The sequence below is a fragment of the Anomaloglossus baeobatrachus genome, unplaced genomic scaffold (genome assembly GCF_048569485.1).
Source record: "Anomaloglossus baeobatrachus isolate aAnoBae1 unplaced genomic scaffold, aAnoBae1.hap1 Scaffold_834, whole genome shotgun sequence".
NCBI lineage: Eukaryota > Metazoa > Chordata > Amphibia > Anura > Aromobatidae > Anomaloglossus > Anomaloglossus baeobatrachus.
In genome coordinates this window covers 37501-51340 of record NW_027445222.1, presented here as the reverse complement: position 1 = coordinate 51340, position 13840 = coordinate 37501, and the positions used below count along the sequence as shown (strand labels likewise).

General features: G+C 52.0%; 1 protein-coding gene across 1 annotated transcript in view; it reads left to right on the top strand.

Moving 5' to 3' along the window:
- The first annotated feature begins 7027 nt into the window (after positions 1–7027).
- Positions 7028–13840, top strand: part of LOC142288454 (26S proteasome non-ATPase regulatory subunit 4) — a 13225-nt gene continuing 6412 nt past the window's right edge. Inside the window, exons 1-5 of the mRNA XM_075333514.1 lie at positions 7028–7113; positions 9648–9788; positions 12842–12956; positions 13033–13119; positions 13265–13333. Coding sequence (XP_075189629.1) covers positions 7088–7113; positions 9648–9788; positions 12842–12956; positions 13033–13119; positions 13265–13333 — 438 coding nt within the window. The 5' untranslated portion in view covers positions 7028–7087. The remainder of the gene's footprint in view (positions 7114–9647; positions 9789–12841; positions 12957–13032; positions 13120–13264; positions 13334–13840) is intronic.

Sequence of the window (13840 nt, the reverse complement as noted above, 5' to 3'; positions counted from 1 at the left end):
ATGATTGGTTGCAGTCAGATACGCCCCCACGATGAGTGACAGCTGTCTCACTGCAGCCAAGCACAGCAGCCGGTGGGCGGGTCTATATCATGAAGTTAAATAAATAAATAATTAAAAAAAAACTGACATGCAGTTCCCCCCAATTTTGATACCAGCCAGGGTTAAGCCACACGGCTGGAGGCTGGTATTCTTAGGATGGGGAGCCCCACGTTATGGGGAGCCCTCCAGCCTAACCATATCAGCCAGCAGCCGCCCGGAATTGCCGCATCCATTAGATGCGACAGTCCCGGGACTGTACCCGGCTCATCCCGAATTGCCCTGGTGCGTTGGCAATCGGGGTAATAAGGAGTTAATGGCAGCAGCCCATAGCTGCCACTAAGTCCAAGATTAATCATGGCAGATGTCTCCCCAAGATATCTTCCATGATTAACCTGTTAGTTATTGAAAATAAACACACACATCCAAAAAATCCTTTATTTGTAATAAAAGAAAAAAACAGCAACCTCTTTCACCATTTTAATAAAGTCCCCAAATATCCCTCCATGTCCGACGTAATCCACCGAGGTCCCACGACACTTTCAGCTCTGCTACATCAGAAGCTGACAGAGAGCGGTCACAGAGCACGACCGCTCTCTGTGAGCTCCCCGCAGCAACTGAAGTGAGTCGCGCTATCAGCTGTGTTGTTACTCAGGTTACCCGCGGCCACAGATCTCAGCGGGAGGACTTCTGCTGTGGCCGCGGGTAACCTCAGTGACGGCACCGCTGATAGCGGAGAACACTCCTGTCACTCTTGAGATTTGCATTCACCAATGAGATCTTCACCGGTGACCGAAAATCAGGGGCCATGCCACACAGACAGAGCCGCGGGATGACAATGAAGTCGGGTGAAGTTCATCCGACTTCCTTCTGATCGTGCGGCTCTGTCTGTGTCTGCTGTCAGCGGCCATTCAGCTCTGCTACATGGCTCTGTCTGTGTCTGCTGTCAGCGGCCATTCAGCTCTGCTACATGGCTCTGTCTGTGTCTGCTGTCAGCGGCCATTCAGCTCTGCTACATGGCTCTGTCTGTGTCTGCTGTCAGCGGCTATTCAGCTCTGCTACATGGCTCTGTCTGTGTCTGCTGTCAGCGGCTATTCAGCTCTGCTACATGGCTCTGTCTGTGTCTGCTGTCAGCGGCCATTCAGCTCTGCTACATGGCTCTGTCTGTGTCTGCTGTCAGCGGCCATTCAGCTCTGCTACATGGCTCTGTCTGTGTCTGCTGTCAGCGGCTATTCAGCTCTGCTACATGGCTCTGTCTGTGTCTGCTGTCAGCGGCTATTCAGCTCTGCTACATGGCTCTGTCTGTGTCTGCTGTCAGCGGCCATTCAGCTCTGCTACATGGCTCTGTCTGTGTCTGCTGTCAGCGGCCATTCAGCTCTGCTACATGGCTCTGTCTGTGTCTGCTGTCAGCGGCCATTCAGCTCTGCTACATGGCTGTCTGTGTCTGCTGTCAGCGGCCATGTAGCAAAGCTGAATGGCAGATGACATAGAAAAAACGGATCTGTCAAAGCTAAGCCAAAAAACTGCACCCAAACGCATGCAAATGCAAGTGAACGGTCAGGTCACTAGCGGTGGCATGCGTTGGAGTCCAAAAAAAACAGATCCAGTAACAGATCCAGTAACATGCAGTTTGTGGGTTTTTTTGCCTTCAGGCAAAAAAACACTGATGTGAAGCCAGCCGTACTAAAGCACTAAATTGGTTTTGTAACCTCATTGAGCTTTGCACTTCATAGGCAGGTGTATCCAATCATGAGAAAAGGTATTTAAGGTGGCCACTTGCAAGTTGTTCTCCTATTTGAATCTCCTGTGAAGAGTGGCATCATGGGCTCCTCAAAACAACTCTCAAATGATCTGAAAACAAAGATTATTCAACATAGTTGTTCAGGGGAAGGTACAAAAAGTTGTCTCAGAGATTTAAACTGTCAGTTTCCACTGTGAGGAACATAGTAGGGAAATGGAAGAACACAGGTACAGTTCTTGTTAAGCCCAGAAGTGGCGGCCAATTAAAATATCAGAAAGGCAGAGAAGAAGAATGGTGAGAACAGTCAAGGACAATCCACAGACCACCTCCAAAGACCTGCAGCTTCTTGTTGCTGCAGATGGTGTCAATGTGCATCGGTCAACAATACAGCGCACGTTGCACAAGGAGAAGCTGTATGGGAGAGTGATGCGAAAGAAGCCGTTTCTGCAAGCACGCCACAAACAGAGTCGCCTGAGGTATGCAAAAGCACATTTGGACAAGCCAGTTACATTTTGGCAGAAGGTCCTGTGGACTGATGAAACAAAGATTGAGTTGTTTGGTCATACAAAAAGGCGTTATGCATGGAGGCAAAAAAACACGGCATTCCAAGAAAAGCACTTGCTACCCACAGTAAAATTTGGTGGAGGTTCCATCATGCTTTGGGGCTGTGTGGCCAATGCCGGCACCGGGAATCTTGTTAAAGTTGAGGGTCGCATGGATTCAACTCAGGATCAGCAGATTCTTGACAATAATGTGCAAGAATCAGTGACGAAGTTGAAGTTACGCAGGGGATGGATATTTCAGCAAAACAATGATCCAAACCACCGCTCCAAATCTACTCAGACATTCATGCAGAGGAACAATTACAATGTTCTGGAATGGCCATCCCAGTCCCCAGACCTGAATATCATTGAACATCTGTGGGATGATGTGAAGCGGCTGTCCATGCTCGGCCACCATCAAACTTAACTGAACTGGAATTGTTTTGTAAACAGGAATGGTCAAATCTACCTTCATCCAGGATCCAGGAACTCATTAACAGCTACAGGAAGCGACTAGAGGCTGTGATTTCTGCAAAAGGAGGATCTACAAAATATTAATGTCACCTTTATGTTGAGGTGCCCATACTTATGCACCTGTCAAATTTTGTTTAAATGCGGATTGCACATTTTCTGTTAGTACAATAAACCTCATTTCAATCCAGAAATATTACTCAGTCCATCAGTTATTAGATATATGAAACTGAAACAGCAAAAACCCAAATTGTTATAAAGAAAAAAGGTTCACATTAATAGGGGTGCCCAAACTTTTCATATGACTGTATGTGTGCCCTCCGCATCATCAGTCAGTTATTTCTGCACAAGGCGCCGCTGATCCTTAGCTGCTGTGAGGCGCCGCTGATCCTTAGCTGGTGTGAGGCGCCGCTGATCCTTAGCTGCTGTGAGGCGCCGCTGATCCTTAGCTGCTGTGAGGCGCCGCTGATCCTTAGCTGCTGTGAGGCGCCGCTGATCCTTAGCTGCTGTGAGGCGCCGCTGATCCTTAGCTGCTGTGAGGCGCCGCTGATCCTTAGCTGCTGTGAGGCGCCGCTGATCCTTAGCTGCTGTGAGGCGCCGCTGATCCTTAGCTGCTGTGAGGCGCCGCTGATCCTTAGCTGCTGTGAGGCGCCGCTGATCCTTAGTATCAGGATCTGCTTGATCAGCGGCACCACAGAATAAAGGCTTTGGGAGGACTCGGATTCCCAGCCCCAGCAGCCCCCTCACACTGCCGCTCACTGCCGCTGCTTCTCAACTAAGTGATCAGCAACCACAGGATTCAGAGGTGCTACCGAATCCACAGCAGAACCCGGGCTGGGCAACGGGGCTTATGAACCGCGACTGGATGGCACTGCCGCTGTCCTGTAGGGAGCTCGCTGCACGTGGCCTGCGGGTGGCTCTGCAGGCTGCTAGGTGTGGCTTTCTGCTGGTCATCATCAGCATCCACCTGGCTCTCAGGCTGCAGCCCCATCGGCCTCTGCTCTCTGTTATCAGCCATCTCTCTGAATCTCCCATCAGTTTCTCCTTTATGGTTCACTGTTCTCCCTGATGAAGGCTTTCCTCGCCTCCAGCTCATTGATTTCCTGCTTTATCCTCTTTATTTCTGCCAGGAGCTTGGTCTTCCGGGGCCTGGAGGCAGTGGCAGATTTGGCGCTTGTGCAGCGCGGCTCCTCGTGATGGTCTTACTCGCCTTTTCATACTCACGGAGGTGGCTCATGACCCGGGAGCCATAGGTGGACACAGACTCCTGGGGTCGCTGTAAACCCCATCCCTCCTCAGTGAGGTCGGCCTCACCTCCGTGAGCACTCGGCTCTCCCCCGGAAGGACGGCTATCACGCACACTCGCTGGCTTTTCCTCCATAATGGAAGCCTTGTGGCTTCTCTGGGTCTCCACAGTCCTGGGGGGAGTAGGAGCCACATTACTGCCACTCCTGATGGAGCGCCTCACCCCCGAGTCCTCAGGCGTGCAGGCCGGTTGCTGGCTTTTCTTGTTTCCCGCCGGCCTACTTCAAGGAACAGAAGCATCGCCCATGCCAACAACCTGCTCCCCCCCTGGGGAGGAGAGAGCAGATCCCTGGTGGAGAGGTCTTCCTTCTTAGGCTGCTTTCACACATCTGTTTTTTGCTGAGCGGCACAATACGGCGCTTTGCAGAAAAAAACGCAACCGGTTTCTTTTGCCGCCGGTTGTGTTTTTTCCCGCATAGACATGCTTTAGCGCCGTATTGTGCCGCATGGCCTTGCGTTACGTACGTTTTTTGCCGGATGCGGCATATTTAGCCCATGCGGCGGAAGGATGGAACGTTGCCTGGCACGGTTTTTTTTGTGCGGCGAAAAAAAACGCATCGCGCCGGATGCGGCATGATTTAAAATGCAAGCCTATGGACACTGGATGCAGATTTTTGCACTGCGCATGCTCAGTATCGAGCCGCATCCGTCAAAAAACGGACGGCCCGCATGGAAAAACTTATGCAACGGATCCGGTTTTTTCACCGCATCATTGCATAGGTTTTTGAGCCGGATTGAGCCGCACTGCAAAAAATGGATGTGTGAAAGCAGCCTAAGGAGCTCTGGAGCACACAGCAGGTTCAGAAGCTACTACACCCTCATTTACCACCGTGAGCAACAGCTGAGCAGAGCTGCACTCACTATTCTGCTGGTGCAGTCACTGTGTACATACATTACATTACTGATCCTGAGTTACCTCCTGTATTATACTCCAGAGCTGCACTCATTATTCTGCTGGTGCAGTCACTGTGTACATACATTACATTACTGATCCTGAGTTACCTCCTGTATTATACTCCAGAGCTGCACTCACTATTCTGCTGGTGCAGTCACTGTGTACATATATTACATTACTGATCCTGAGTTACCTCCTGTATTATACTTCAGAGCTGCACTCACTATTCTGCTGGTGCAGTCACTGTGTACATACATTACATTACTGATCCTGAGTTACCTCCTGTATTATACTCCAGAGCTGCACTCACTATTCTGCTGGTGCAGTCACTGTGTACATACATTACGTTACTGATCCTGAGTTACCTCCTGTATTATACTCCAGAGCTGCACTCACTATTCTGCTGGTGCAGTCACTGTGTACATACATTACATTACTGATCCTGAGTTACCTTCTGTATTATACTCCAGAGCTGCACTCACTATTCTGCTGGTGCAGTCACTGTGTACATACATTACATTACTGATCCTGAGTTACCTTCTGTATTATACTCCAGAGCTGCACTCACTATTCTGCTGGTGCAGTCACTGTATACATACATTACATTACTAATCCTGAGTTACCTCCTGTATTATACTCCAGAGCTGCACTCACTATTCTGCTGGTGCAGTCACTGTGTACATACATTACTGATCCGGAGTTACCTCCTGTATTATACTCCAGAGCTGCACTCACTATTCTGCTGGTGCAGTCACTATGTACATACATTACATTACTAATCCTGAGTTACCTCCTGTATTATACTCCAGAGCTGCACTCACTATTCTGCTGGTGCAGTCACTGTGTACATACATTACTGATCTGGAGTTACCTCCTGTATTATACTCCAGAGCTTCACTCACTATTCTGCTGGTGCAGTTACTGTGTACATACATTACATTACTGATCCTGAGTTACCTCCTGTATTATACTCCAGAGCTGCACTCACTATTCTGCTGGTGCAGTCACTGTGTACATACATTACATTACTGATCCTGAGTTACCTCCTGTATTATACTCCAGAGCTGCACTCACTATTCTGCTGGTGAAGTCACTGTGCACATACATTACATTACTGATCCTGTACTGATCCTGAGTTACCTCCTGTATTATACTCCAGAGCTGCACTCATTATTCTGCTGGTGAAGTCACTGTGCACATACATTACATTACTGATCCTGAGTTACCTCCTGTATTATACTCCAGAGCTGCACTCACTATTCTGCTGGTGAAGTCACTGTGTACATACATTACATTACTGATCCTGAGTTACCTCCTGTATTATACTCCAGAGCTGCACTCACTATTCTGCTGGTGAAGTCACTGTGCACATACATTACATTACTGATCCTGTACTGATCCTGAGTTACCTCCTGTATTATACTCCAGAGCTGCACTCACTATTCTGCTGGTGCAGTCACTGTGTACATACATTACATTACTGATCCTGAGTTACCTCCTGTATTATACTCCAGAGCTGCACTCACTATTCTGCTGGTGCAGTCACTGTGTACATACATTACCGATCCTGAGTTACCTCCTGTATTATACTCCAGAGCTGCACTCACTATTCTGCTGGTGAAGTCACTGTGCACATACATTACATTACTGATCCTGTACTGATCCTGAGTTACCTCCTGTATTATACTCCAGAGCTGCACTCATTATTCTGCTGGTGCAGTCACTATGTACATAGATTACTGATCCTGAGTTTCCTCCTGTATTATACTCCAGAGCTGCACTCATTATTCTGCTGGTGCAGTCACTGTGTACATAGATTACTGATCCTGAGTTTCCTCCTGTATTATACTTCAGAGCTGCACTCACTATTCTGCTGGTGCAGTCACTGTGCACATACATTACTTCAGTATTTTTCTCCGGAGCTGCGCTCACCATGAGGACAGAGAATGGAGGCGGACAGAGTCTAAAACAGAATAAAGAACTACATTTCCCAGCATGCTTGGGTTAAGAACAGGAAGTGAAGCTGATTGGATGAATGTTTTCTCCAATGAGAGTGGCCGTTGTTGGAGAGTAGTTATACAGTGACAATACGGCAAGATGGTGCTGGAGAGTACTATGGTCTGGTGAGTACCGGGAGCCGGTGGCGGGGATACAGAAGGAGGCAGGGAGCGGGGAGGAGGAATGGAGAGAAGTCCTTGACCAGGCGGACGGCGCTGATTCTAAGGGAAAGGAGAGAAGACTGCGCCGGCGCAAACCCCTGAGTCATCCCCGCTGCCCGAGAGCCCTGGCAGCCGGCGGACTGGCCTGTTACTATGGAAACCGCTTCACAGCCCAGTACTGCGGGAGCCGACTACAGTGACCAATCAGAATTCAGCTGGCATTATGTATTGCTGCGCAGTTAATGAAAGGCCTCTTCTGATTGGCTCCTGTTAACGGCAACTCTGAGATGTGTCAACCAGATGGATGCCCTCCTCCCCTGGCCGCTTCCCCTCCTCTGATTGCTCCCTACCACCTTTCTCCTCTGACCCCCTCCCCCCTTCTCCTCTGACCCTTTCCCACCTCTTCTCCTCTGACCCTTTCCCACCTCTTCTCCTCTGACCCTTTCCCACCTCTTCTCCTCTGACCCTTTCCCACCTCTTCTCCTCTGACCCTTTCCCACCTCTTCTCCTCTGACCCTTTCTCACCTCTCCTCCTCTGACCCTTTCCCACCTCTCCTCCTCTGACCCTTTCCCACCTCTCCGCCTTTGACCCTTTCCTACCTCTCCGCCTTTGACCCTTTCCCACCTCTTCCGCCTCTGACCCTTTCCCACCTCTTCCGCCTCTGACCCTTTCCCACCTCTTCCGCCTCTGACCCTTTCCCACCTCTTCCGCCTCTGACCCTTTCCCACCTCTTCCGCCTCTGACCCTTTCCCACCTCTTCCGCCTCTGACCCTTTCCCACCTCTTCCGCCTCTGACCCTTTCCCACCTCTTCCGCCTCTGACCCTTTCCCACCTCTTCCGCCTCTGACCCTTTCCCACCTCTTCCGCCTCTGACCCTTTCCCACCTCTTCCGCCTCTGACCCTTTCCCACCTCTTCCGCCTCTGACCCTTTCCCACCTCTTCCGCCTCTGACCCTTTCCCACCTCTTCCGCCTCTGACCCTTTCCCACCTCTTCCGCCTCTGACCCTTTCCCACCTCTGATGCCTCTGACCCTTTCCCACCCCCCCTCTTCTCTGACCCTTTCCCACCTCTTCTTCAACTGACTCTTTCCCCCGTCTTCTCCTAACCCCCCCGTCTTCTCCTAACCCCCCCGTCTTCTCCTAACCCCCCGTCTTCTCCTAACCCCCCCCCGTCTTCTCCTAACCCCCCCCGTCTTCTCCTAACCCCCCCCGTCTTCTCCTAACCCCCCCCGTCTTCTCCTAACCCCCCCCGTCTTCTCCTAACCCCCCCCGTCTTCTCCTAACCCCCCCCGTCTTCTCCTAACCCCCCCGTCTTCTCCTAACCCCCCCCGTCTTCTCCTAACCCCCCCCCCGTCTTCTCCTAACCCCCCCCCCGTCTTCTCCTAACCCCCCCCCCCGTCTTCTCCTAACCCCCCCCCCCCGTCTTCTCCTAACCCCCCCCCGTCTTCTCCTAACCCCCCCCCCGTCTTCTCCTAACCCCCCCCCCGTCTTCTCCTAACCCCCCCCCCGTCTTCTCCTAACCCCCCCCCCGTCTTCTCCTAACCCCCCCCCCCCCGTCTTCTCCTAACCCCCCCCCCCGTCTTCTCCTAACCCCCCCCCCCGTCTTCTCCTAACCCCCCCCCCGTCTTCTCCTAACCCCCCCCCCGTCTTCTCCTAACCCCCCCCCCGTCTTCTCCTAACCCCCCCCCCCGTCTTCTCCTAACCCCCCCCCCGTCTTCTCCTAACCCCCCCCCCGTCTTCTCCTAACCCCCCCCGTCTTCTCCTAACCCCCCCCGTCTTCTCCTAACCCCCCCCGTCTTCTCCTAACCCCCCCCGTCTTCTCCTAACCCCCCCGTCTTCTCCTCCTCTGATTCCCCCCCCCCGTCTTCTCCTCCTCTGATTCCCCCCCCCCCGTCTTCTCCTCCTCTGATTCCCCCTCCCCCGTCTTCTCCTCCTCTGATTCCCCCCCGTCTTCTCCTCCTCTGATTCCCCCCCGTCTTCTCCTCCTGATTCCCCCTCCCCCGTCTTCTCCTCCTCTGATTCCCCCTCCCCCGTCTTCTCCTCCTCTGATTCCCCCTCCCCCGTCTTCTCCTCCTCTGATTCCCCCTCCCCCGTCTTCTCCTCCTCTGATTCCCCCTCCCCCGTCTTCTCCTCCTCTGATTCCCCCTCCCCCGTCTTCTCCTCCTCTGATTCCCCCCCCCCCCGTCTTCTCCTCCTCTGATTCCCCCCCCCCCCGTCTTCTCCTCTTCCTCTGATTCCCCCTCCCCCGTCTTCTCCTCTTCCTCTGATTCCCCCTCCCCCGTCTTCTCCTCTTCCTCTGATTCCCCCTCCCCCGTCTTCTCCTCTTCCTCTGATTCCCCCTCCCCCGTCTTCTCCTCTTCCTCTGATTCCCCCTCCCCCGTCTTCTCCGCTTCCTCTGATTCCCCCTCCCCCGTCTTTTCCTCCTCCTCTGATTCCCCCTCCCCCTTCTCCTCCTCCGCCTTCTTTTCCTGGTCTTCACCCCGTGTTTTGCCTTGCAGTGTGGATAATAGTGAATATATGAGAAATGGCGACTTTCTCCCGACGCGGCTCCAGGCTCAGCAGGACGCTGTCAACATCGTGTGTCATTCCAAGACGCGCAGTAACCCCGAGAATAACGTGGGGCTCATCACCCTCGCCAAGTACGTGCCGCCCTCACCTTATCTGTCTCTTATGATGCCACCCTACAGATTCCTGTATATCTCACTGGAGGAGGACCTCAGAGTATATATCAGCCTGTATATATAACCTGGGGGAGGGGTTAGTGTATTTACCAACTTGTATATTTCCTCAGGGGACAGGTTTAATGTATATACCAACCTGTATATTTCCATTGGGGAGGGGCTTGGCGTGTATACCAGCCTGTATATCTCCTCTGGGGCGGGGGCTTAGTGTGTATACCAGCCTGTATATCTCCTCTGGAGAGGTGCTTGGTATATATACCAGGCTGTATATCTCCTCTGGAGAGGTGCTTGGTATATATACCAGGCTGTATATCTCCTCTGGAGAGGTGCTTGGTATATATACCAGGCTATATATGTCCTCTGGGGAAGGGCTTAACTTGTATACCAGCCTGTATATCTCCTCTGGAGAGGTGCTTGGTGTGACGGGGGTGTACAACAGAGCAAAGGATGGACGAGGCCGAGGGACGATCCAACAGGTTTATTAACAGGAATGCAAGAACAGCACACGATAAGTCCACGTAAAACAGATTCGGGGCCCTTCCCGACAATCCTCGGACCGGATTACAAAGCAATCGTCCTTACAGTAGTCCAAAGAGTTCCACACAATCCCACGGGCCGCCACACAGGCCTAGCTCCGTCCGTGTCCACAGCCACACAGGCTGGAGCTCCTGCTCCCTTCAAGTTTCAGCTCACTCTGCCTGAATCTCCCAGGTAAGCAGAGTTTACACTAGTTGGACTCTAGGCCCACCTCCCCCTACTCCCAGGGATGGAAGTGCCTTAAGAGGATATAACCTTGCATTTTAGGGGGGTGATTACCTACAACAATAGAAATGTACACAGAAGTAGTTCAAATAAGACAATGAACCCAGCTTGAAATAGGAATCTGTACAGCATATACAGTGAGAGGGTAAATTACATCTTCACAATCCCCTTGGTATATATACCAGGCTGTATATCTCCTCTGGGGAAGGGCTTAACTTATATACCAGCCTGTGGATTTCCCTCGGTGGAGGGGCTTATTGTATTATAAGCTTGTGTAGCTCCTCTGGGGAGGGGCTTAGTGTGTATACCGGCCTGTGTAGCTCCTCTGGGGAGGGGCTTAGTGTGTATACCGGCCTGTGTAGCTCCTCTGGGGAGGGGCTTAGTGTGTATACCGGCCTGTGTAGCTCCTCTGGGGAGGGGCTTAGTGTGTATACCGGCCTGTGTAGCTCCTCTGGGGAGGGGCTTAGTGTGTATACCGGCCTGTGTAGCTCCTCTGGGGAGGGGCTTAGTGTGTATACCGGCCTGTATTTTTTTCGTGGGGGTGTGGTTCATATTGTCCTGTTTATTAACTCATGTCTCTATATACAGCTCTGTCAAATTCAGAGACCGCTGCAAAATGTTCAGGTTTTTCTGATTTTTCTCTTCATATTTGTGAGTAAAATGTAAACTGTTCTTTATTCTATAATCCACTGACGACGTCTCCGAATTTCCAGCAATAAATTTTGTATTTTCTGAAAATGAGAAATGGTGATAATAACAGAACAATGCACGGCTCTCACCTCAAATAATGCAAAGAAAACAAGGTCCTCATCATTCAGACACAACAATATAATAATGTCACCTCAGGAAGATTCAGAAATCAATATTTTGTGGAATAACCATGATTATTAATCCCAGCTCTCCTGCGTCTTGGCCGCTTTCCTCCAGTCTTCACACTGCTTTTGGTTGACCTTATGCCATTCCTGGTGCAGAAATGTAAGCAGCTCTTCTTTGTTTGATGGCTTGTGACTATCCATCTTCCTCTTGATTACATTCCAGAGGTTTTCAGTGGGGTTCAGGTCTGGAGATTGGGCTGGCCATGACAGGGTTTTGATGTGGTGGTCCTTCTTCCACACATTGATTGACCTCGCTGTGTGGCATGGCGCATTTTCCTGCTGGAAAAAAACAGTCCTCAGAGTTGGGGAACATTGCCTGAGCAGAAGGAAGCAACTTTTTTCCAGGATAACCTTGTGTGCGGCTGATTCCTACGTCCTTCACAAAGTTTAATCTGCCCAATTCCAGCCTTGCTGAAGCATCCCCAGATCATCACTGATTTTCCATGCAATTTCACAGTGGGTGCAGACACTGTGGCTTGTCGCCTCTCCAGGTTTCTGTCTAACCATTAGACGACCAAGTGTTGGGCAAAGCTGAAAATTAGAAAAGATTACCTTACTTTAGTCCTCTATAGTCCAATCCTTATAGTCTTTGGCAAACGTCAGCTTGGCTCTCCTTTGCTTCTCATTGATAGGCTTTTTCTAGCTTTACATGACTTGAGCCCTGCCTCTAGGAGCCAGTTATGAGCTGTTCTTCCGTGCACTTCACCCCGGCTGCCATTTGCCATTCCTTTTGTAGGTCACTTGATGTCATCCTGCGGTTGTTGTGACATTGGAATAAGATGATGGTCATCCCGGACAGTGGAGAGTCGCTTTCCCCCTCTGCCGGTCTGTAGCTTTGTTGTCCCCATTGTCTGCTGCTTGACCTTGTTGTAATGGATTGCTGTCTTAGAGATTTTAAGGATGGAGGTGACATGACGCTCCCCGTGTCCCTCTGCTAGTAAAGCCAGAATTGAGCCCTTCTTTTCCTCTCTTTTGATGGTTATAAGTTATGTTTTCATTCCTATTAGTTTTGGGATATTACTCGCACTTGTTTTGCCTCTAGCTCGTCCTGTAGCAGGAGGATTGTGGAGACCACAGCAGCGTTTCTTATACTTTCCCTCGTTAAGATTTGGTTCAGGTGATCCCCCTAATCCGGAGCACAGGAGGTGGAAGGAGGTGGACTGTGGCCGGGATTCAGCTGACCCTGGACTGGAAGTCAGACGTGTAGAGAAGAGGATTTTATACAACTGTGAAGTGGGCTCTTAATTTTTGCCAGAGCTGTATATCTCGGGGAGGGGCTCTGATCCCTTGGGGGGGACGTGGTGAGCGCTCCTTTAGTGTCTCCCGGTGAGCCTGCTCCCCAGTTTTGGGGTTCACACTTCCCTTCTCTTGCAGTAATTGTGAGGTGCTGACCACCCTGACCCCGGACACTGGCAGGATCCTCTCCAAGCTTCACTCTGTACAGCCCGTGGGTAGGATCAGCTTCTGCACAGGGATCCGCATCGCACACGTGAGTCCTGGGGCCTCTGGGGGGCGCCTCTGATCCCCTGCTGGGGACACCCTGTGATTGTGCTTGATCTCAACAGCTGGCTTTGAAACATCGGCAAGGGAAGAACCACAAAATGAGGATCATCGCCTTCGTGGGCAGCCCAGTAGAGGACAATGAGAAGGACGTAAGTCGTCCTCACGGGCAGAGTCTGCTGCTGCTCTCTGTTATCAGCTGCTTTGTTTGTAATGAGGGGATGACATCACTGATCTCTGCGGAGGGAGGGAGCAGAGAACGGGGCCCTGAGTGTTAACAACCCCTGTTTCCTGCAGTTGGTAAAGATGGCCAAGCGTCTGAAGAAGGAGAAGGTCAGCGTAGACATCATCAACTTTGGGGAGGAGGTGAGTGGGGGACACTATGCGGGGAAGGAAGCGAGCGCTGGGGGGTCCAGCACTGGCCCGGGGAAGGAAGCGATGGGCTGGGGATCCAGCGCGGGGAGGAAGCGATGGGCCGGGGGGTCCAGCACTGGGCGGGGGAGGAAGCGATGGGCCCTGGGGGTCCAACGCGGGGGAGGAAGCGATGGGCCCTGGGGGTCAAACGCGGGGGAGGAAGCGATGGGCTGGGGGTCCAGCACTAGGTGGGAGGAGGAAGCGATGGGCCGGGGGTTCAGCGCGGGCGAGGAAGCGATGGGCCGGGGGGTTCAGCGCGGGCGAGGAAGCGATGGGCCGGGGGTACAGCGCGGGGGTGGAGGCGAGGGCCTGGCTGGGGGTCCAGCGCGGGGGAGGAAGTAATGGCCCGAGGGTCCAGCGCGGGGATGGAGGCGAGGGCCTGGCTGGGGGTCAAGCCCGGGGGAGGAAGTAATGGCCCGAGGGTCCAGCGCGGGGGTGGAGGCGAGGGCCTGGCTGTGG